Source organism: Betta splendens, chromosome 9, assembly GCF_900634795.4.
Source record: "Betta splendens chromosome 9, fBetSpl5.4, whole genome shotgun sequence".
NCBI classification, from domain to species: domain Eukaryota; kingdom Metazoa; phylum Chordata; class Actinopteri; order Anabantiformes; family Osphronemidae; genus Betta; species Betta splendens.
The window spans coordinates 17,643,566-17,667,074 of record NC_040889.2 but is presented as its reverse complement, the minus strand read 5'-3'; the positions used below and the strand labels follow the sequence as shown (position 1 = coordinate 17,667,074).

Here is a 23,509-nt window from a genome sequence, read left to right as displayed (position 1 = left end):
ACGCCCTTCCCATTCCCTTGGATTTTATTGATCTGTGTAAACTCTCTGCAAAATCTTTACATGCAAAGTTATTTGCAAACATACATTTCCAGTGCATGCAGTATCTATTTACAAATACAGAGAAAACCAAGAAACGTTAATCGCCCTCCGATGATCACTGTGACTCTACCAGCACTATCTAGGGCTGCGCGTGATGCTACTGGTGGGTGACCCCGTCACGTGGGGGGGCGGCTTTACAGACAAAATAAGATACTGGAAAGCTTTTGAATGTGTATGTACAGAAAGTCTCGCCATTCAGAGACGGAGCTTAATCTTTGTGTTTGCTACTAATAACGTTGGATTAAGCCTTTTACAATGTGCCCGTTCGATTATCGGTCAAACGTGTGGATGCTATCACACCAGCCTAATCAAATCACACCTTAGTCGATATAGTCATGCAGATTATGGCCTCTAAATGTGAATGCTATGGGGAAAAGTGTAAACATTAATAGAATTACAACAGCATTCGTTTCTTACAAAGTATATATATATATATATATCTTGAACCACAAGACATTTCATGCATAGGACGTTTTTTTTTCATCATCTGTGTTTTGACACTGGACTGACTTGCAAATAGCTGTATAAATTGAGGTTGGTACACTTTGTCAGGTGTGCTTTCCTTGGTTTGCTGTGATAAGTGAAAAATACCACATTCTAAAGCCTTTAATGGTTGGGGTGTGGCAGAGGGGAAAGGGCCCTTGGTTGTGCAAAGGGTGCATTGGGTGAAAGCAGCCCCCGACTGCCCCAGGCACGAGCACGGTGCATGCAGGTAAAGCTGCACATACTTATGACCTAACTTGTTCCTACTTCCCTTCCTTCAGCAGCACACCAGCTGCATTCGTGAGGGACGTCTGTAGGAAACCTGGCTGTGTGCATTCAATGTAAACACGGCAGAAGATCGGGAGACCTCTGAGGCGTCAGAGGGAACTGCGAGCTTCAGGAGATTAGAGGTAGCAGGAAAATCCTTTTCTTTTTTTTTGTTCCTGCCAATTCTCACAACTAACAAATTAACTGAAAAGTAAACAATCACTTCTCAGAGACTCTAAGGGCACTGGTAATACTTCCCACGAACTCCAAAGTCACAACCTTACAGAAAAATATTGAACTTGTGTGCTCTAATTTTAAATCACAAATGATGAGAAGATTCATCTAGCTCACGGTCCACTGACTTATGAAGCATCCGTCTATCAGATGTCTATCCTAACCTGAGCAATGTATCAGTATGTAAACATTTCTTCATGGAAATATACAATTTTTTCAAGATACAGAGGGCACGGGTGAAATATGTGAAGGTGCAGCTGCGCGTTTTCATTTGTCTGAGGCCTGGCATGCTTATACAGTTACACTACAGCATGATGTAATAAAGAAAAAGAGTACCATGACAGGTATGAGCCCAACTGAAGTGTAAACATGGTTTAACTACCCATAACATATTGCTTTTCTGTTCTATGCCAGCGCATATCAAACTGCCCAGGTTCAGCGTATAATATAGCAGCACAGACCGGCAGGATGCTCCTTATGCAGCTGTCTGATAACGGAGCTCTAATCTTATCACGTCACGATGTGTCCCAGAGGCAGATTAAGTGTGAGCACAGGCAGAGACAGTGTTACTACTAAGAAGACAGGTAAGAAGTGTATACATCGAGAAAACAAGTGGAACGCTGCGCCTGCGTGACGAAGTGCGTCGGGGGACGGAGGCAAACCGAGTGTGTGCGGACGGGTCGGGTCAAGCAGCGGCGGCGCCGGGCACGTGGTTAATCGCTGGCGACGTGGTTCTCGTTCACCAGGGTGTGCCAGCGCTCGATCTTCTTGTCCTTGTTCTTCAGGCACTCGTACCAGTGCTTCAGCCGCTCGCCTTTGGCGGTGATGCCCAGCTGACAGCCGCCTGTCAGACAAAGCGGAGGGAGAGACGAACGGCTGGTGAGCCGGGTTCACGGAGACTTTTGGGTAAAGCCAGAGAAGAAGAGGTTTACCAATGTAGTCGTTGGACTTCCCGATATCGTAATCCCACACGGAGATGTCTAAAGTCTTCTTGGCCAGTTCGCTGTGTTTAATGTCATAGCCGAATTCCTAAAACGAGATGAGTCATCGTTTGCAAAGCCCATTAAGTTTAAATACATGACTTGCAAAGGACATTAATACAGTGATTCAGCTGTACTTTGAGCAGTGAGTACACAAACCTCATTAAACTCTGGGTTTAATGTTCTCTTCTTTATTTGTGTCTTGCACTTGCCCTTCTTCCCCATGTCGGGCTTCAGACATCTGGAAATTACAAGTACATAGCATGGAAGTTTCCCATAAACAGATTTGACTGGTGCATCACCCGTTTGAATCTGCTCTACTTGCATTTTGACATAGGGGTCAGAGTAGCCGTTAGCGTCCATGGCAGCCAGGTGGACGCAGCGCACCACGCCAACGATGAGGCGGTTCTGCTGGGTGCTGTACATGAGGGAGATCAGGATCCGACCGCGCTCCTCTACCTCGCCGCCGTCTTTACCTTGCTAAGACAAAAAAACACACACACACACACACACACAGGCAGGGGAAGATTTTCAAATGTGGCATCCACGGCAGCAGCATGGGATTTGCACGTAGCTCCGGTGGAATCTGGCGTGTTCAGACATATTGGAAATAAAAGCATTGCCTCATCCTCGTAGAGAGCGATGCCTCTGGCTGCCCCGACGGTTGCCGTTCTTTTCGTCTGTGAAGGGAATGAAAGGGGGGGGGGGGTGAGATTACAGCTGGCCAGTCACACAGAGAAGGAGAAGGAGGAGGACGCATCGTTCGACCGTAACCGAGTCGTACTCACGGGGACAACTCTCTCGAGGCACACGTTAAAATTCCTCTTCTGGTTCATCTTCAGCTTCTTCAGCGCCACTCGGGTTTCCCCAATAAACTCGTTATGCCCGAACTTGTCCTCGTCGCACACAGAGAGCCTGTGGACACGGACGGGGGGGGGGGGGTTACGCCTCAAAAAGAAGCAACCCGGGCCCAGCATGTTTCAAAAGGCTGGGCTGTGCGAGTGGCCAAGGTTCAGCATCCACCTGAGGGTCTTACGCTGCATGTCCTCATCCGTCAGGCCGTGATAGGTGAGCGTCTCGTTCCACGCGGGGTTGCGGGTGTTTCTCAGCGTCTTTGTGCGCAGCTTGTTGGACTGCGGGATGAAATACAGACCAGAGCACGCAGGAAAAATGCCTTTTAAATCAGACTTGACACATTTTCCACACACATCATCAGCCATTTCTCAATAACGCTTCCGCAGCGACCACCACAGGGTGTCAGCCTTGAGCTACGGTGCAAGAAAAGCCTGTCGTCGACGCACAGGAATCGAAGCTCACCGCATTTACTGTTTCGCTTGGCAGGATATGCCGGAACTAAATATTTTAGCTGATGTAAAAGCTCGGCGTGCGAAAGGTGCGCCTCTCACCTTACTAGCCCCCGGCAGCAGGTGGAGCTTCACATAGGGATCCGCCAGTCCATTGGAGTCCATGGGCTTCAGTCCCTGAGGAGACACACAGCGGCGTGTCCATCATATCACCGTCAACAGCACAGAGCAGTTAAGCTCGAGTGCCATTCAGGAGCTTTTTAACATAACCACTTGGCTGTAATTGTCCCTTTGTGGAGGAGAACGAGCGGAACGGTGGTACCTTTGCTTTGAGGATGCTACAGTGAAGGCTGTTGCTTTCCTGTTCGTAGAGCAGACTGAACTCCAGAGAGCCCAGAGTGGCTGAAAGAGACCCAGAACAGTCATCGCATTAGACGAACGAAACGGCCACTCCGCAATAATTAACCACTATAAATACGGGGAAACGCTCGCTTTTAATTAAACAGCGCTCGACCCGTGAGGAGAAATGAGAATACTGTATGCGCCAGTCCAGAACGAAGGACGGACCGTCTACCAGTCCTCATCCGCACTCATAAAACATTCACACCCTTCTATTTACCAGAAGTAAACAGCTGAAAAATCTCATTACAAAGCAGGGACATATAAAAGAAATCACATAACACAGGTCTCAGAGGAAGACGTTCACAAAATAAGGATCTGGGTACGACTGACATTCTGCTCACACTGACGCGTGAAGTTTTCTTCTCTAGAAAGGAGGCAATAAATGAGATGAAATAATCAAACGCCGTTCGTTAATTTTCAGCGGCCTGAGAATCCCAACCGCAGTACGTGGCTGCTCCGCAGACCCCGGGCATGAAAAAAACAGCTCAGCAGGGCGACTCCTGAGCCATGAACATGGGCGTTACCGTGCATACAGCAGGCGCCGCGTCAGCGTAGAAGCTGGCGAGGCACCGGTCCCGTTGTGACGGGCGGCGCTTTTAAAAGTACCGCATCAGTACCACGTAGCCCATGTACCAGTATCGATTTAGTAATTCACATCCTAGGTCACAGGATGGGCTCCTCTGCTTTAGTTTCTCAGATATTGATTTTCATTCATCAATAACATAGTGCTTGTCATTTGTCATTTTCTGCCCAGCTCAATAGATGTTGCCTGGGAGATACTTGCTGTTTACTCGGACTATGGGGCAATTTATAGGCATGATTACTAAACAGAATTTCTGTATCTATGGTTCAGAATCCCTCAGGGGACTTCAATGCCCAATACCATATGACAATATGTTTTGATTTATTTGAAACTAAAGCAGACACACTGGACACCTCACTGTGGGAGATGGTCTACTCACTGGCTTCATCCGAGTCGTAGTCATTGGCTTCCTCCTCCTCGTCAGCCGGGGGAGGTTGCTGTCGAGCCGCGGGAGCGCCGTAGGCGGCGGGCTGCCTCCTGTCCTCCCTTACCGCAGGGGGCGGCCTCTGCTCGGGAGGAAGTGCGCCAGAGGCGTAAACTCCTCCATCTCCTGCCGACGGACGTACGGAGCACATTTAGTCACCCAAAAGAGAGAGAGCCCAAAATGCCATCAGTGGGGATGCTGTATCACATTCATCCCCTATCCGGGTCTCACCCTGCTGGGCCGGCTGAGGTCTGGAGCTCTGGACAGGCACCATCTTCTTCATCACCACCGGGCTGCCCTGTCCTGCCTCTTCAGGCCCGGCTCCGCCCGTGGCCATGCGCACAGCCGATGGCTTAGGCGCCACGGGTGGGTAACCAGCACGGCCCCGTGGCTCCGGTCCTGAAAACAAGCCCCAATAACATAACAAGGAGTCATGCATAATCACACCACTTCGGGCTCCCACTGCAGCAGAATCTGTAACGCTCCCTCGTCTCTCTGGGTACTTTTGATGTTGCAGCTCTTTCATAGCAAAGGCACTGACCTACATAAACTACAACCAGCAGTGGCAGCCAACTGTACACGTAGGAGCTATAGAGTCGGACTGCGTGCTCCCGCTTCCCCCGTGTTATGCTAAAATCACATAACGGGTAATCATCCTAAATGTGTGATACAATGTGGCACATAATGCCGGCACCACCTGGAGGCCCATCCGGTGCCACAGCCAATTGAGCTCATTCCTTTCCTGAACCTTGCCAGGTAGTTGTGTCACAGTTTTGTGTCACCAGACTAGAGAACCTTCCTTCTTTGTGGCCTCGGTCCTTTAAATGCAGTTTCCTGGCTGTCAGATGCCATTTACACACAGAGACTTGACTGATAAAGTGGTGCTGAGAGCAGAGGGGGCAGCGTCACAGATGCTTCCAATCCAATCTGATGAAGCTCCACACCAGAAGAGAATGAAGCTGCCTGAACCCAGGTGAGCAGGGTGGGCATTTTGCATTGTGGTGCGAATGTCCCTATGGAAACATTGGCAGACTTCAATAACTTGCCTGAAACTTGCTGCTCAGCTGCAGGAGTCTGTCTCAGATTTGCTCCTAGGAGAGACATAGTGTAAAACCATTTTGACAGTCATCTGGTGATGGCGTCTGTACAGCGGCTGCAGAGCGTGCCTGGCGTGTACCTGGCGCCGGGGCCTGACTCACGGCCTCCCTGGGCTCCGAGGGCGGCGCCTCCTGGGCCGCCGCTGCCCCCTGGGCGCCCGCCTCCCTCTGTTTGGATAACGGCATGGGCGAAGGCAGGAAGTGCTTGGGAAAGCCTTTGAAGAACCAGGCGCCGGACCGTTTCCACACCTGAGGACGCAGACCATGACACGCGCTAGACGCTTTGCGGCAAACGGCGGGGCCGTCGTGCGCGCTCACCGCTCGACGGCGCTCACCTCTCGCTGTTCTCTGCAGATCTTGCATAGCCACACGGCACGCGGCTGGCTGCTGCACTGCGTGCCGCACTTGGTGCACATGTGCTGCACAACAGAAGACGCAGACGCTTGTGGGTAGCGTATCATTTGTTTATTAAAAGGTTGACCCGTCGCCTACCTTTTTGCAGTCCTCGCACACCACCGAGCTGACGCCAGGTGAGCCCAGCTGCTCCCCACACAGCAAACAGCGGGACACCCCGTCCCCGCACACGGTCTTCTTTATGTCGTCCAGGCGGTTTATCAAGCGCCTGCAGCAGCACACGGTGAAATCTGACTCCAAATGTCACCGTTAATTATTTGACTTTTTTTTTTTTTTTTTTTTTTTTTTTACATTTGACAAACCACAGCATGTTTTTTTTCCACCTCTTACCCGATTCTCTCCTGCTCCATGGCCTCCATCTTCTCAGCGCGGGCGATCACGTTGTTTATAATCTCTTTTTCTTCATCTGTCAGGTCTGGACCAGAACCAGGGCCTGGCTGCGTGGTCCAGTTGCCCCTGTCAGCCAAACATACCTTCTAGTTGATATTACACCTTTATAATCAATATATAAATGATCATACTCTCCTTCAAGGCAAACAAATAAATATGCATTTAGTGGAACAGCAACAGTGACCAGATGCCGAGTAGCGATTTATCCACTTACTGCTCTTTATCACTGTGTTGCAGATGACACATGGATGTGCGGGTAAGACAAAGGAGAGAACGAGTCAGTGTTGCTGTGGACACAGGAAAGCGTAAACAATGCTCTGACGGTCATGCTCACCCAGCGTGCATGCTCCTCTGCCTGTTGTTGGACACCCAGCGATCCGAGCCGCCGCTCATCACTGTGTCGGTCATGCTGCACTGCTGCAGCCTGCAGGCGGATCGACAAAAGGTTAATTCAGCATGATGTAGTCAAAGCTGTCGACCTAAGAGGAGCCCGGCTCTTTATTTGAAGTTCTTAGTTTTTAATGTGATGAATCATCTAGTTAAGTATTATAAGAAGTCACTACGTCTATTCTATTAATTCTTCGTTGGATCCACACTTTTTATTCCCTGGTTCTACAGCACTGACATCACAGAAGCCAGAGTCACCTGACATAGTTCTCCTAATGCCACATTGTAACGTAGGAGTAAAATATCTCACACTGCTGAGCAGCATGAAACAACCATAAACAAAAAGCAGATCCCAGAAAACACATTATCTCTAAATGATCTATTTTCTCCCCTCATTACTTGCTTCCTATGATTTTCGATATTAAATCTCAAGTAGTAATAAAATACCAGCTAGGAATAAACACACGTCCTCAAGCCAAATTCACTGTCGAAGCCGTACCATCTTCACTTGCCAAGTCTGTTGCCAAAAGCCTGTTCTCTCAAACTCTGTCCACAGACATATTCAAGAAACACGCAAACACATTGCATTCGTGAATTGCATACGTTCAATGGGCTTTGCAGGGTCTTTTTGTCTGTAAGGGAACGGAGCTCCTGCTGGCCAGAGGGAAGAGAAGCTGAGGTGGGTGGTCTGGGTCCGTTCAATTTATGTGCACTCGCCACGTGAGGCTGGGCAGATAAGAACATGCTAATTGAGGGGTTGCAAGGCCAATTATTTTAGCAGCTGTAAGTGAAACTGTGAAGTAGCACTTCCAATTTGAGCAGCTACACATTTCAAAGAAACAGACGTCTCCGTATAGCAGGAGTGGCTCAATTATGCTCCAGTGCAGGAGGAGGAGAGGTGGTGCTGACAAGAGGCTGACTAACAGCCTTCATCTGCAGCAATTCTGCGTGGCGGCGGTGCATCGGTCGACGCCGGGGTTGCTGTCATAATGATGTCTGAGTATTTACAGTGCTGCCTTTCTCCAGGGATGCTGGTGGGACTGGGTGTGCAGTCATGCATTACGGGGAGGCCGATGAGCAGTTTAAAGGAACTGGAGGGACGTGAGAATGAAATGAGAGCTGGACTGTTTGTAGTCGGTGAGTTTAAAGCCGGTTGTGTCATCAGAGAGCACATTCAAATGCATCATTGTGGGTAATGAGAAAAAAAAAAAAAGAGAGGAACGCAGCCCAGTGTTAAGGATGACGGTGGGAACCTGTTGGCTGTCAACAGTTCTCACAAAGCCGTCATCCATATCATGCACGAGCAATGTCACTTAATCCCAGAGGTAAAGGTAAAGATGACACGAAGACGTCAACGGGAATCAGTGGAGCTGGTGCCTGTGGGGACGTCTGCTCTGTGAGTGACTGACTTAAACCTGTTCCAAGCCTCGGCTAGATAAAACAAGGAGAGATGATCCAGCCACAGACCGGCAGAACACAGCAGCATATGTCCTGAGGGAAAGCAGCAGCAGTCAGAGAGGACCCACACGCTGCGCATGGAGCAACAGGACGAATTAAACGCTTCCACGGTGCCTCAGATGTTGAAAACGATGATGGTGCAGGATGAGGAGAGTGCAGGTGCCGTAGCGGGAGAGATACTGTAAGGAATGCATAATGACAACGCTAAAGGGAGAATCAATGCGGTTCACTTGTCTCGGGCTTTTCGGAGCAGTAAAGCCCAGCACCACAGAGAAACGGGGGGGAACGCCGCCGCGCTGGTTCGGCCGCTCGGCCCGTGTGACGCCAGGTTGCGGCGTTGCCCGTGGGAATCGCGGGAATAACAACAAATTCGCTGTGCTATCAATAGACGCCGTGGGTGTGGGCTCTTCCCTCTGATGCTGCTGCTGCTGCTGCTGCTGCATCCAGCCCACGGCGGCAGCACAGACTTCAGGGAGCGTTTGTCTTCCTCCACGTTCCCTCCATGGGCCTCCCTTTCACGTGCCAAACAGGATTACGAGGCTTTTGTCTAACACTACCGTCCTGGAGAGGGACAGATGGGGGGGGGTGGGGTCATTTAGACCCGGACAGGGTACAGTAATGACTACATCTGGCAATCTGGGGACGCTGCCGCATATAAAAAAGTTGACAATCTCAGGCCTACGCGAGAAAAATGTTCCCAAGGCCAATTATGACAGCGTGCCTTGTTTTAAATGTCACATCCAGACTTGTTATTTGGCAGCTGTGTCATCGCGGTGACTCGTAGCTTGTCTTTGGTTGCGAGTGCAAGCGGCCTGCGTCATCTTGTGCATGTTTCCCTTCAGTATACAGTGACTCAGTCAGGTGCTGGGTTCCTTTCTGGCAGGCAGCAGATTTTTTTTTCTCTTTTCCCCCCCAAAATGTCATGAGGCCTCAATGACGTCGCCGTCTGCAGCGTGGCAGCCAGAAACTGTGCGAGTAACCACGCAACAGTGTCTACAAATACACCAGGCATGACTAGTAACAGATCCTGTGTGAGATGACAACTGGGAGGACCGCGGGGAGAGCATCGACTGATCATAACACGTCACTCGCCCAGCAGGGGCTCCTGCACACAGTTTCCTTTGGAGGCGGAGAGGACCGGATTAGAAACCCCAGCCTCGGGTCCAAGGGAGCTGAGACCTGCACACCCTCGGGGATGCATGCATCCCCAGCACGCAGAGCACACCCGACACGTGCTTTTGTGTGTTCTCCCTGGATACGCGAAGAGACGGCTCAGCATCAGTAGCATTAGGTGTTATCAGGGACCTGCACAGATGAGTGACAAGAGCAGGTGCATGAGTCATTACTGCAGAACGTGTGATACGAGTCATTAGACCTTGTTAAGGCCTGATTTTGGTCTTTATATGTGGAAACCAGAAGTGAAGGGAGCAGGTGATAGAAAAAGCGAGGCCATAAATCCTGACTGATAAAGCACCGGGGGTTTAAAAGGGTGATGGGAATGAAAAGAAGACAGCAATCTTTGCACCGATATGACAACAAGTTCCCCTGTAACAACCAATGCAGCTGTTTATTTACAGATATTGATTTATTGATAGTTAAGTCAAGAAATATGCCACAGCTGTAGACTTTCCATCACAATGTATGGATCAATCACGCCTGTCCTGACGGAATAAAACACTGAATGTCTTTGAATTTTCATGCACAATGGCATTAAATGTGCCATTTATCTGGCTTTGTGCTCTATTTATAAATGTGTTGAAATTTATCGAATAGCACGGCATCATTTAAATTCCAGGGCAACAACTCCCTCGACATGCTCCAAGAAGGACATTTGTTAAAATGGGTTAATGAAAATCGGAAATCAATGCAAAGTTTTAATTAATCCTTCCTCTGGCCTCCGTGCATACTTTGACGCCTCGGGCTAAAATGTACCTTGTTATAAAGGAAGTCTCCTTGATTGGTCCACTCGCTGAACCAGTCATCAGCTGCCCAATGCAGACCTGTGACAACATTACATCTGAACTAGTTTCTTCCAAACTACTCACTTCAGGGTTATATCTACGTTGACAATGATTTAATAATCCAGTAAAATCATACTTATTGTGTCGGTTGCAGTGAAATCATAAATTGACTCCAGAAATAATCACTGTACGGACTGGTTGTAGCATGGAGATTACAGATTGAATGCTAAAGTACAGAAGAAAAAACATATTTTGTTTACTGTACTTCCTCTACCATCTGGCCTGGCGAGAACTCACATTGTTTTATGTATTATGAAACAGAACACAGCCAGAGATCCTCAGACAGGAGCGCCTTGGCTGTTCTACAGCTTCAACTCAAGTCCTGTGGTGACCTGGAATTAAATCCCTCAACCGAGGAGTTTGAACAGGAAAAACTTTTTTTTTTGTCTTATTCAGATTGCTTCATTCACATCTATTAATATCGAGCGAATTAAAATTCAAATTTACCATTAATGTTTTTTTGAAAGAAATATAGTTGTACATATAAATTACAAACACAGAGCTTTAATTGTTGTGAGCCCAGACAACTACTTGCTCACTCATGTTCAACCCTTTTATCCATGTAAGGGTCAACTCACAGACAAACAAACGAAAAACCTTGTTAATAAAATATAATAATTTAAAAATGTATGAAATAATACCTTAATTCACGTAGGTCACTTATCAGACCTACGTGATCAGAAGATAAAACCAGTCTCATTCATGTTCTTACATACTGACCCAAACACAGTCATATGCATGTACTGTACTGAAGGAGCCTGCAGATAATTAAAGGGGTCATGAGAGATAATAAACAGTTAACAGTCTGTGCAAAATGGTTCACAATCTGTGTGCTGTGCAAATGCAACTCAACTGCCGGATGGAAGAATAGCGCAAACTGTAGGAAAGCAGGGCGACTGGCAACGCTCCAGTCATCCTGAAATGGGTGCAGATTCCCCATGATTACACATATTAACCTTGCACAAGGCCTAACTTTCCATTAGGCCACCGGGCCAATCGCCTCTGTCCAGTCCAGGACTAGTAGGAACTGATGACTTGGCTACAAGCATCACATTTACTTTGTGTGCAGTGCTAATGAACAAATGTTACACATAATGCGAGCACGTTTGCATCATTTTTGTTTTGCAAAACTAACTCTTCACAGTATTTGGCTGCAGAGATCCGCTGGCTCGCACACACCAGGCCTACGGGGTGTGTGGGGAGACAGGAAAGGAAGGACCAGAAGCACGAAGTAGCCACCCACTCCCAGTGGCATGGAAGCACTCCATGCATCCCCCATAGCGGGCTGTCAGATGCCAGCATGCTGGAGCAACACACTCAGGCTGTGGAGCACTGCACCAAGATGCCGTCCATCGCGGGAGGAAAACATCACTCAGCATTTTTTAATTATTTACAACTCCCACCACCACTGCTCTTCACTCTCTCTTTTAAATATTGTGTAGGCTTCGTGCACTCGCGGCGCTATCAGCATTATGTCAGAGGACCGAACGTGGGCCGAGGACGATCAAAGCGCTTGTTCAGCGCTGTTTTGGAAACGCTACGGTCGTCCGCGCTTCCACTCAGACAGTGGTGTCGACGGGGACCATCTGTGGAACCATCTGCGAGGACTCTTCACCTCTCGAATGTGAGAGAGCGTCGCACCGCTTCGAACACAACACGGCCGCGTCCTCCAGGCAGGCACGGCTCCAGGTCCCGCGTCGCTGGAGGACAAACAGGAAAGACCATCGAGTGGTCGACAAGCAAGCGTGCTGTTATCACCTTCGGTCCCGTCCAACAGACGTAAATGGGCTGGGCTGCGTTCCTCATTCTTAAATCAGCACAACCGACAGTGAATTAGCAACTCATTCAGGCATAGTAGGTCTCATTTCCAGTAATCATCCCAGCATTTAGCAGGAAAATGTCTGCTAACGACTATTCCGCAGACATTATAAAGCCATCCAGAGACTTCATCCGTCTGAGCCTTTACTGTGAAAGTAAACAACCACGGGATGTGAAGAACACAATTATGAGCACTCCAGCAAATGCCTGCAGTACAATGAGGCTCCCATTCACTAGGCTGATGGTGAATCATCATCGTCTGAGCCCTGGTAGTAAGAGGTTGGGACTGCTGATGCACTGGTCAGTCGTGCGCCTTCCATCTTCTCTCAAGGAAACTAAGTAGTATCAGGCAGGCACATTAAATCAGTGCAGTAAAGCCACTATGCATCATTTCCTAGAACCTCCTCAGTGTGTGATGGCTGTGGGAATCTGGCACCGCTCAGCTGCTGGATACCCGAGCCTCCTTTTGGTCCCAGCAGCAAAGCAGCAGGTACAATGCCCCTGGGTGCTTTTATCGGGGCTGTTGGCAAAAGAGAGAGTGTGGAAATGCTATAAAAATAAAACAGAGGTGATGCTAATTCACTGAATATAAGGTATATTGGTGAGAAATATTTCTTTACATTATAGGTCATGGATTTAACCATGCCCTGATTGTGTTTTGGGTTTTTCCCGCTTGGGGAAAATGCATTAACAGACCACACTAATTATATTGGTGTTTTCCAATACAGCGTATAAGCAGATCCAATCAAGGCCAGCGAACCCGTACTCATCCACCGCTCTGAGAAGTGCCTTAGGATGGAGCCTCTCCCTTCTGAAGCTCATTCACAAACAGCAACAAAAAAATTGTCTCTCAGACAATGACCAATGTGGAAATACCCTCAGCAGGACACAACAGGAGGCAGATAGTCAATACAACATATGATTTTGGTTTCATGCTCCACATACGACTCGTGAAGCGCGTGGAACATACAGTCATGCACCTTTACCAACTGTGGCCATGGTAACAGCGAGATCAGAAGACGAGAATCAGAATGATTAAACGCTCTGTGTGTGTGTGTGTGTGTGTGTGTGTGTGTGTGTGTGTGTGTGTGTGTGTGTGTGTGTGTGTGTGTGTGTGTGTACCGGCCTGTGTGCGTTTTTTGTAGTAGTCTAATTTCAAAGCCCAGGCAGAGCAGGTCACCGCTTCGATAGCGTCATTGCATCATCTCTCAAATTAAGGAAGATGGCGTGAGTTTGTTAGAAACGATGGATCCGGCCCGGATGGTTCTTAAAAAACAGACAGGTGAAAAGACAGCGCAGTTGGAAAGGCTGACAAGCTGTAGACGCCGGATTATGGGTAAGGTCACGTCGTGCCTCCCTCAGCTTTAAATAATGCAGCTAGCATGTGGAGTGCTTAGGTCCTTACGCTGTTTTCCTGCGTCTGTGAAACATCTGTATTTTCTTTGCATCTGCCTGGCTCAACGTTTGCGACATGACCCTGCCGACATTTTCTCACTTGCTTAATTTCATCCTGTCTCTGTACAGTGTTTGACGCTGGGAGAGAAGCAGAGGAATACGGCGGTACTACCAAAGCAGTGCCATCCAATCACTACGGCGGCCGCTCCTGTGAGAGGAGGCAGCTGCAGATAGCGCTCATACAGTTCATTCAGTCTTTTCTCCCCTCCCCCATTTAATCCCCACGCTTCAGGTTTGTAGGAGGAGTTGGAGATGGTGGAACTGGGAGGCAGATTTCCAGCTTCTGTCTCGCGTTCCTCCCTCGATGGGAGCGCTGGCCGGAACCAGCTGCTCGGGTCCACTAAGTCCATTTGCAACGCGCACACTGTGCTCTGACACTCCCCGGAACGAACTAACATACTGTACTGTAAGTAAGAGACAAAACCCATTTGTGTCACGCCACAGCTGGAGTTGAGAGCGGCCCTGCCCACATCAGCATTTGGTGGCATCACTGATGCTTTTCCTCCCAGTCTGCAGGCACATCAAGGCCCAGTGTGCGCTCCTAAAAATCCTGCAGCAACGCCCAGGGACCGCAACCACCCAACATCCCACAAGTCTCACCAGGTTTGTTTTCTTAAATAAGATCTATAACCACAAGGGACCCCTGTGGCAGGAACGCAGCCACCCCACTCTCTCCTTATATTGCATCAAAAAGGATTCCAGTATAACTAACAGAGGCATATAGGCATAAACTAAGTACACCAACCGAAAACTAAAGCACACTTTAGCAAATCTACAGTATGCAACAGCCCAACGGGATGAATACAAGGTGATCAGCTCCAGCAACACGTCTGCATGAAAGACAAGCACATTTTGCTGCAAAGCAATGTTTTACCTTAAAACAAAGGAATGAATCAAACGCTCATTTACATAATTGGCAGCCTAGGTTAATTAGCAACATATTCACGCATCTTGCCTTCAGATTGGAATGGCTCACCAACTAACAATGAATAGCAATGAAGACGCGTTTAACTAAATTAATACATACAGCAATTAGTCCGCGCCCTCGGAGGGAATAATCTGCACTTGTCAATGAAATGCTGCATTCGTGTAAGTTGTACATAAGGAATTCTTACGCACCGAGTCACTGGCCAATAACGCAGTAGCCTCCTGGTGCTTTTAGGCTGAGGATGTGACCGTGCGCGAGCTCGCAAAGCCTACCTGAGATTCCAGCCCTGCCTCCCTCGGTCCTCTCTCTCTCTCGGGGAGCTGTCAGGGAATGCTGCGGACTAGATTTGTGTGCGGCGCTTGGATCAAGCCCGACAGTCAGTCAATGCGCATGGTGCATGTCACCGGTACCCGTGTCTTCCTTTCTTTTTGTCTGCCAGGAGAAACAGTCTGTTGCTACAGTCACAACGAATCTCCGCGATGCCTGGGAACTTGTCTCGTATCCTGCGTGGAGGATGGCAAGCCCTTGGTACCGTGGGAAGGAAACCCCTGGACCTGAAGTGATAACGCTGGTGCTTAAGTGGACATCACCTGATCCAATTGTCTCTTCGACAATCTAAGTTTGCCTCTCCAGGAAATCGTGTTTTTATAATATTACGTATTGGTTACGATGATTTACAAATGCGCTTTGTGGTGTTTATAAACATTTCCGTCACAACCAGCGACTCTGTGCCATGAACTTTTATTGGTATTTATTTGCAAAGGTTTTTTCACACTAGACTGTGTGATCTGTATTTGTCTTACGAGTCGTTCTGCTTTTATTCTGTTTTTATCATCTATTACTATGGAGCACCAGAAATAGCCTACTGGGCCCACGGCATCAGTCAACTGCGCTATAGACGAACCGAAAACCATGAATGGCTCCTACACGTTTGTTATTACTTTCCCCCCGGATGTATAAGCATGAGCTATAATAATAATGTTTTTCAGCAACAATTTCATATCCAATACACGACTACAGAAATTTTAATTTCGGCGTGTCTATAGCACCGATGTGATTTTGTGTGTGGAGGCATTGCTCCACCTAATGGATCAGGAATTTGTTGCATTACAGAAGGAATGTCCTACTTTTTTATTGTACATTTTTCAAATGCAAGAGGAAATAAACGTATAAGATCTCAACATTTATTAAAATTAATTGGATTTGCAACATATATAATAATAATAGAGGCAACATAGTCGTTGTGTTTGCGACATCTGCAGGAAAAGTAGAAAAACGCTACGTCATTTGTACTTCCTCGTTCGTATTCTCATTGAAGAACACTGGGGGGGTAAGTGTTTATGATGAAGCCATTTCTAGCTATTGTAAGTTGTAAAAGCAGACTGAACATTCAGCATCGGCTGAAGGATAACTAGTGCAGTATTAGCGTAACAGGGCGGCGTTCGCGCAGTGGCGTGAACTATCTTGACGAAACGGCTCCTTCGGTCACGTGACCGCGCTTTGCCTCCGCGGTCACCTGACTTGTTGTGTTGCCAGTGAGGGAAAAATGGCTGCTCACTTATCGTATGGTAAAGTCAATTTGAACATTTTGAGGGAGGCGGCACGAAAGGAGCTGCGCGAGTTCTTGGACAAATGTGCGGGAAGCAAGGTAACGAGCGCGCGCACACGCCTAAAACTCGACGGGCTCTGTGTTACAGTACCGTTGAGCTGCCAGTCCACAAAGACAGTTTTAAAAACGTGATGGCTTATTATTATCACCATAATGTGGTCACAGTGACACCTTTTCACGTACAGATCCCTCGTGGTTTCCAGACGTTCTCATGTATGTGCTGTGTCTCCTTAGGCCATAGTTTGGGATGAGTATCTGACGGGACCCTTTGGACTCATAGCCCAGTACTCCCTCCTGAAGGCAAGCGCTTCCTGTCAAATCGTTTGTCTCGTATAGTAGCCAACAGTTGATCCACACAATATTACAACGTGCATCGCGTGTATGTTTCAGGAACATGAAGTGGAAAAGATGTTTACGCTCAAGAGTGGCAAGCTCCCCTCCGCTGACGTCAAGAACATCATCTTCTTCGTCCGCCCCAGACTGGAGCTCATGGACATCATCGCCGAGAACGTGTTCAGGTGTGGCTTCGTGTCTCCTCCTTCTTAAATGTAAACTCTGATGTGTTCCTTAATCACGGATGCCTGGACTGCGTCTCCCCAGCGAGGACAAGATGCACTCGTCTCGAGACTTCCACATCCTGTTCGTGCCCCGGCGGAGCATGTTGTGCGAGCAGCGGCTGAAGGAGCAGGGCGTGCTGGGCTCCTTCATCAACATCGACGAGTACATTCTGGACCTGATTCCCTATGATGGGGACCTGCTCTCCATGGAATATGAAAGTGCCTTCCGGGTGCGTTCCACATTTTCAATTTAGCATCTACCACGTGTTTCATGCAGTTACCTTCTAATCCTAATCCATTTTGTCTCATGCAGGAGTGCTACCTGGAAAATGACCAAACAAGCCTTTACCACACAGCCAAAGGCCTCATGACCCTGCAGGCCCTGTACGGCACCATCCCTCAGATATACGGCAAGGGAGACTGTGCACGGGTGAGTCCGGCTTTAACATCACATGGGCAGACGCTCAGCAGGCGAGTGACTTGATGAGAGGCTTGTTCTGCTCGTTCCCAGCATGTCGCCAACATGATGCTGCGGATGAAGAGGGAGTTTGCCGGCACTCAGAATCAGATCCTGCCCGTGTTTGACACGCTGCTCCTCCTGGACCGTAATGTTGACCTGCTCACCCCTCTGGCCACGCAGCTCACTTACGAAGGCCTCATCGATGAGATCTATGGAATCCAAAATGGTCATACATGCTTTTACAGTTTCTTTGAACATATATGAAAATACTATGCTATTGCCTATAATTTAATATTTTGTGTGAATGAGCTTGTATGATGCTTGGCCACAACTTCATTTATTCATCACATAGTTTTAAGAGCTTGATAATGATATTTGCACTTTTGATTAAACATATGTTGGAGTATAATCCAAATACATGTTGAGGTAACCTCAACAAAAAACTAAATGTTTATAATTTTTTCTATAATAGTTTTCATAATTATTAATTTTTTCCCCTGCTGAATGTGTCCAGACTCCACATCCTCCTTCCTTAATGCCCTTCTTTGGTTTTACTGCCACTCAGGTTATGTCAAGCTGCCGCCTGAGAAGTTTGCACAGAAGAAGCAAGGTGAAGCGAGTAGAGATTTGCCCACGGAGCCCAAGAAGTTACCGCTCAACTCGGCAGAGGAGCTGTACGCAGAAATCCGGGACAAGAATTTTAATGCAGTTGGAACAGCGCTCAGCAAGAAAGCCAAAATCATTTCTGCTGCCTTTGAGGTTTGCGTTTCCTTACCTTTTGCATCCCTGCTCAGTATGATGTTATTATGCTGTATTATATAGGAAAACTATATATAATATGTAAAAACACTACAATTCAAATAAGTTTAAATGTCTGTGTTAGATTTATCAAATCTAGACGTCACAGCTCATCTGAGCTGCTTGCAATCCCTCTGCCATTTTCCTTTAAAGGTCACCAGAGAAATCAGTGATGTTAGGGAAGTGATAGCAACCAGTCTGAGATAAGACCAAGCATCAATTAGTCAAGCAAAATGCTTAACAAGGCCAATCACATTACTGTTCTCTGGGAGGTGTAAAGGAGGAGGCTGATCTGCTTTAATGCAGGGACAAATTCTTTCCATTAGAAGGGTTTTCACAACAAACCAACACCAACTAAACTGATCTGACCTTCTGCTGACATTCAAAAGCATTTATAAACAAGCATTTCTAATAAATGCTTATTACTATTAAACACCTTAACGTCTCTTTGTTTTTACTCACAGGAACGGCATAATGCCAAAACAGTGGGTGAAATTAAGCAGTTCGTGTCCCAGCTGCCTCATATGCAGGCAGCACGGAGCTCGCTGGCCAACCACACCTCTGTGGCGGAGTTGATCAAGGACATCACCAGTGCGTAAACAGACCCATACTTTCCATATTTACCCAAGTCATATCTTAATCCATCTCAGTCATTGTATTTGAAACAGATTCTTAGGTCATATTTTATCATTTCAAAATAAAGCCAGGTGATTTGTTAAGACCCGCCTAACTGGCTCTGAAGTCAGCTTCCCTTTAAAATGTTAATGAAAATATTTTTGTGTTTATCGTATTTGTATTCTTGTTTCAGCATCTGAGGCTTTCTTCGATAACCTAACAGTGGAGCAGGAGTTCATGACTGGAGTTGACACAGACAAGGTGCCATTTACTATTTGTTCCTATTCGTTCGACTGGTTTCATTTTAGATAAGTTTGTAGTCACGTGGCTACAGTGCATTACTGAAGCGTTGTTTAATGACGTAGGTGAACACGTATATAGAGGACTGCATCGCCCTGAAGGACCCACTGATCAAGATTCTGCGTCTGGTGTGCATGCAGTCTGTCTGCAACAATGGCCTCAAACAGAAAGTGTTGGATTACTACAAGAGGGAGATTCTCCAGGTAGAGCCACAGTTTCATTCCTGCTGTTTTAATCTACCCAATGTTCAGTAACTAAATAAGTATAATGATGATACTTTTCTATGCCTTTTGTGCAGACGTATGGTTTTGAACACATACTAACACTAAACAATTTAGAAAAGGTGGGTCTCCTGAAGCCACAGACAAGCTCAAGGAATAACTACCCCACTATTAGAAAGACCCTTAAACTGTGGATGGAGGATGCCAACGAACAGGTACGAGAAGGGGACGTTAGCAGAAAACCCATTGACTCAGGTGGTTCTGCAGTCCTGTGACAGCTTTCTTTTTCTCCCAGAACCCCAACGACATCTCATATGTGTATAGCGGCTACGCTCCACTAAGCATTCGGCTTACCCAGGTTCTGGCCAGGCCCGGGTGGCGTAGCATAGAAGAGGTGCTAAAGATGCTTCCAGGGCCACACTTTGAGGAAAGACAGCAGTTGCCTCCCGGGCTTCACAAGAAACGTAAGGACACTTACTAAGGGGCTGTTTGCGCTGCTGCTCACCAAACAGGATGAATGTAAATGGCCTCGTGCCTGTTATACGTAGATAAGACACATGCTTTGTTTTCGTGGAAGAACAGCAGCAGATTGATGGCACAAAGCTGACGCTCGCATAGACCTATCAGTGTTCCTTTTAAAGGTGTCTTTTCTTGTAGAAAAGGCTAGATAAGCGTCTGCTGTTTGATTTGTCTGTGCCCACGAGTGCATTCATTCAATTTCCCTCCATCTATTTAAAGTGGCAGTAGTAGGTGTTACTCTGATGAAAATAATGCATGCAATTACACGGTCAATTTGAAATCTGCTAATTAGAAGAGAGTTTGGGCACAGACAGTCAGCTTGTTTCTACACGCCTGTCTCCGATTGGATTTTAAAAGGTGATAATAGAGGACTGTAATCTGGGGGGAGGGTGACGGCTAAATCAGTTCTCACGTTTCAGAATATGGTGCTTTCACAGAAGTGACGTTTTCCCCTGTTTCGGTCAGTTTTTCCCTTCATGTTGACTTTGTGATGCGTTTGTCTCACGTTCTTCTCCTCCGGCCGTCTCGCAGGCCAGCAGGGGGAGAACCGGACAACCCTGGTGTTCTTTCTGGGTGGAGTGACGTATGCAGAAATAGCCGCTCTGCGTTTCCTCTCCCAAATGGAAGACAGCGGCATGGAGTACATTATAGCCACCACAAAGCTTGTCAACGGTACAACGTGGATCAAATCCCTCATGGATCGGCCTGAGTCTCAGACGCCCTGAGTCACCAGGATGAACACTTGGCCACATCAAACGCCCCATTTGTCCCATAACGCCAGCTGCGGTTTTTTTTATGTCGGTGTGCTGCAGGTGTTTCATTGATGTCTGAGCTAGTTAAACATCAGCAACATCTGGAAAAGGTTTCACAGTGAAACCTTTGGCGTGTAAACAAAGTTACACTCACTTTTAGTGTTACTGACCAAAATTCTGTTCAGTGTTTATATTTGAGTCTGACAGGCATGTTGAATGCATCTCCTGCATCTTAATTTAGCCAAGCTATGTGTCATTTATTTCCCGACCTGTTCTACTAAAGATCTACTATCTAGCTACTGTATATATATGATTAAAATATTCCCTCTGCTTGAATAAGATGATTAAATATGCACTGTGATTTGCATTTTGCAGGCTTTTGTGGACATTCTTCTTTGTGTCTTTGGCCATGATAAAATAGTTACTGTAAATAAGTCCTGTCTAAATAAAGTAAGTCTTATTTTGGTACCGTTTGCTCACGTGAGGAGCCATTTTTGCTGTTAAGTGGATCATTTTTGGAAGTTGACGGGGATCAGGGAGAGCAGATGAAAGGCGTGGAGAGGAGTGCATCCATCAGCAGTGCTCCAGCTCTGTGAAGGAGCAATTAGTGCACTAACAGGCCTCCAGATCAGCCGATAATGGCCCCTGCTGCCCGGAGAGCCCAGCGAATGGCAGCCCATGATTTGACGGTGCAGGACACTGATTGAATTAGGAGGCCATTTGCTCCATGTTCCGGTAGAGTCCAACTGTGCAGCATGACGGCGTTTGATCTCTGTTTCAGTCAATACTGTCTCCGTGCGGAACATAGCGATCACAGGGAGACCTGCTGTTGACAACACTCAGATATTGGCAATTTTTTCTTGGTTAAATCTATTGAAATTCCCACTGTGTTAATTTGCTTGAAGACTTAAAAACTGTTTTTTGTCAGGTGTAAATTTAACTTGAACGTACAGAATCTTGTGGCACAGTTTCACTGTTTGAGGAGCAGGTGCACTGTAGCCTTGAACTCCCGTTAGATCAAACCCAGGGGATTCAGATCCTTGTGATCGGTTGTTGCTTCTAGCTCCTCCTCTACAACAAGGGGTTGAGGCGTTCAAGGCAGCACACACCAACTTGGACTTCAGGGCTGGAAGCAAAGGGGATCAGCCCCAGCATTGCTCCAACAAGACCAAGGTATGACTAATTTATGTTAGCTATTATATAAATTGTATCTTATCTGCAAGTCATGCACGCTTGGATTATAAATACTTGACTAGTTTAGGCCTGTAAAACCTTTTCCAGGACAGAGCAATGTATGACATTGTAGCGGCTTCTCTTTTTTATGATTTTACAAAACATAAAAATAAAACTCTTTATTCTTTACAAGTTTGGCTGTTACAAAATGTAGTAACCCTACTAATGATTCAAAATTAACATACGTGGATGTTTTTATTGTTAGATGCAAAAAAATGTCTGAAAACATTAGGATGCTGAATGCAAAAACACCATAGGCAGAGGATCAATAGAGAAACCACTTACTGTGGATTCACAAATGAATTATTAATAGTGTTTTTGTGACAATTTAGCTTTATTGGATGCTAGTGACTGGTGTATAAATCAGTTTTCACTTACTGTGAAATAAAAGTAATGTGTGTGTAAATAAGGGAACTAATAATATTTTGCACTTCATGTACTGACAAAATACTTATACTGCTAGTGTCTGCAATACATGATTTTGTGATCTCTTAGATCCAACACCTTGCTCAACATGTTTTCTGTTTGCTAAATGTGTTTGCAGAATGGGCCGAGGTGAGAATATGGAACACATGACGCAACCAGGTCGCAGACAGAAGACACAGGAAGAAGAGATTCTGCATGTGGAGCCCTTGTTAATCCGATTCCTCCGGACATTCAGGGAAATTCTCAAATTTGTTCTGTTCAGCTACACTGTGCTGTTCGGCGCTCTGCTCCTCGCCAGGTGGACCACGTACTTTATGGTTGGAAAGTAACAGCTGAGTGGGAAAATGAGCTGTCTTGGACTCAACGCTTAAAATTATTAACACTGTAATAACTGGATTTTTTTTGTTGGTTCTGCTGCAGAGCTCACGGCTTTTGTGCACCGTTTCTTATAGTGCAGCTCTACATCATAACTTTCAGCCATTTCGCATCTTATGTGTTTGTTGACAGTGTCTTTAAATGTGCCTCTGGAAACAAAGTGCAATATACAGTAACTGAATGAAGTTACACAAATAGCATGCTTGCGTTGTTGTGCAGCATAAAGAATCAGCATTGTGTATTACTGACTGATTAAATCATTAATGAGAAACGCATATAAAGTTTGATGAACATGTTAATCAGTGTTTCAACCACGACTGTGTCGGTCTCATGACTATGTCGGCAAGACTCGGTTTTTCTGCAACCTCTCCTGGATGTGAAACAAAACTGTGCCTTCTGATCTGGGATGAGGGGATAAAATGTGATAACCCAAATTCCAAAAAAGTGTCCACATTAGGGACTAAAGTTCTGACTGTAATGTATTTCCTTCTCTCTCTGTTTTTTGTGTTGTATCTTTTTTTAATTGCATAGTTATAACAATGACATTGTGACACATTTGACATTTACTGTGATGACAGCAAAAATATTTTTGGGTTATTTTTGGGTTTTGGTGGATGTAGCCTCACACTGAACTTGAACAGAACATCTGAGATCTTCAAAATAGAACAGAGCCTTTGATAATGTACACATAATTTGCCCTTTGTGGTTAAAAAATATGTTAGGGTCCAGAACAAACCTTTGTCTTGGAGCAAGGAGTTTGTTCCATCTGTGTACCAGGGCTGTTCTCTAGTAAAAATCTCCAGGTGCAAGAAACAGCTGCACGTTCAATTTTGATCCCTTAGTTGCTATTTGACTTAAAGAAACGAGGTTACATTTTTTATTTGATTCAATTGCCCAGAA

General features: G+C 46.6%; 2 protein-coding genes across 4 annotated transcripts; one reads left to right on the top strand and one right to left on the bottom strand.

Annotated features, from left to right (window-relative positions):
• Positions 1 to 6: 6 nt before the first annotated feature.
• Positions 7 to 15,375, bottom strand: LOC114861991 (rabphilin-3A-like). 3 transcript variants are annotated; one of them, XM_029161802.3, is made up of 19 exons: positions 14,936 to 15,375; positions 7,012 to 7,101; positions 6,892 to 6,903; positions 6,618 to 6,743; positions 6,366 to 6,495; positions 6,209 to 6,292; positions 5,954 to 6,122; positions 5,823 to 5,867; positions 5,008 to 5,175; positions 4,732 to 4,902; positions 3,690 to 3,769; positions 3,470 to 3,544; positions 3,087 to 3,196; positions 2,852 to 2,978; positions 2,687 to 2,743; positions 2,389 to 2,543; positions 2,223 to 2,304; positions 2,016 to 2,112; positions 7 to 1,927 (listed from the first exon to the last, which is right to left on the bottom strand). In XM_029161802.3, exons 2-19 carry the CDS (start codon positions 7,083 to 7,085, stop codon positions 1,797 to 1,799), a joined length of 1,893 nt encoding a protein of 630 aa, XP_029017635.1. In that variant the 5' UTR covers positions 7,086 to 7,101; positions 14,936 to 15,375; the 3' UTR covers positions 7 to 1,796. The 3 variants fall into 3 exon arrangements, with proteins under 3 accessions (XP_029017635.1, XP_029017634.1, XP_055367526.1); XM_029161801.3 differs by having other exon boundaries at positions 15,017 to 15,374; XM_055511551.1 differs by lacking the exon at positions 6,892 to 6,903 and having other exon boundaries at positions 15,017 to 15,374.
• Positions 15,376 to 16,061: 686 nt separating this feature from the next.
• On the top strand, positions 16,062 to 21,048 carry vps33a (VPS33A core subunit of CORVET and HOPS complexes). Its single transcript, XM_029161803.3, has 13 exons — positions 16,062 to 16,392; positions 16,588 to 16,653; positions 16,744 to 16,871; positions 16,954 to 17,140; positions 17,224 to 17,340; positions 17,422 to 17,596; positions 17,936 to 18,129; positions 18,633 to 18,759; positions 18,977 to 19,044; positions 19,149 to 19,286; positions 19,382 to 19,519; positions 19,600 to 19,768; positions 20,355 to 21,048. The coding sequence occupies exons 1-13, from the start codon at positions 16,291 to 16,293 to the stop codon at positions 20,546 to 20,548; spliced, it is 1,803 nt and encodes a 600-aa protein (XP_029017636.1). The 5' UTR covers positions 16,062 to 16,290; the 3' UTR covers positions 20,549 to 21,048.
• Positions 21,049 to 23,509: the final 2,461 nt, after the last annotated feature.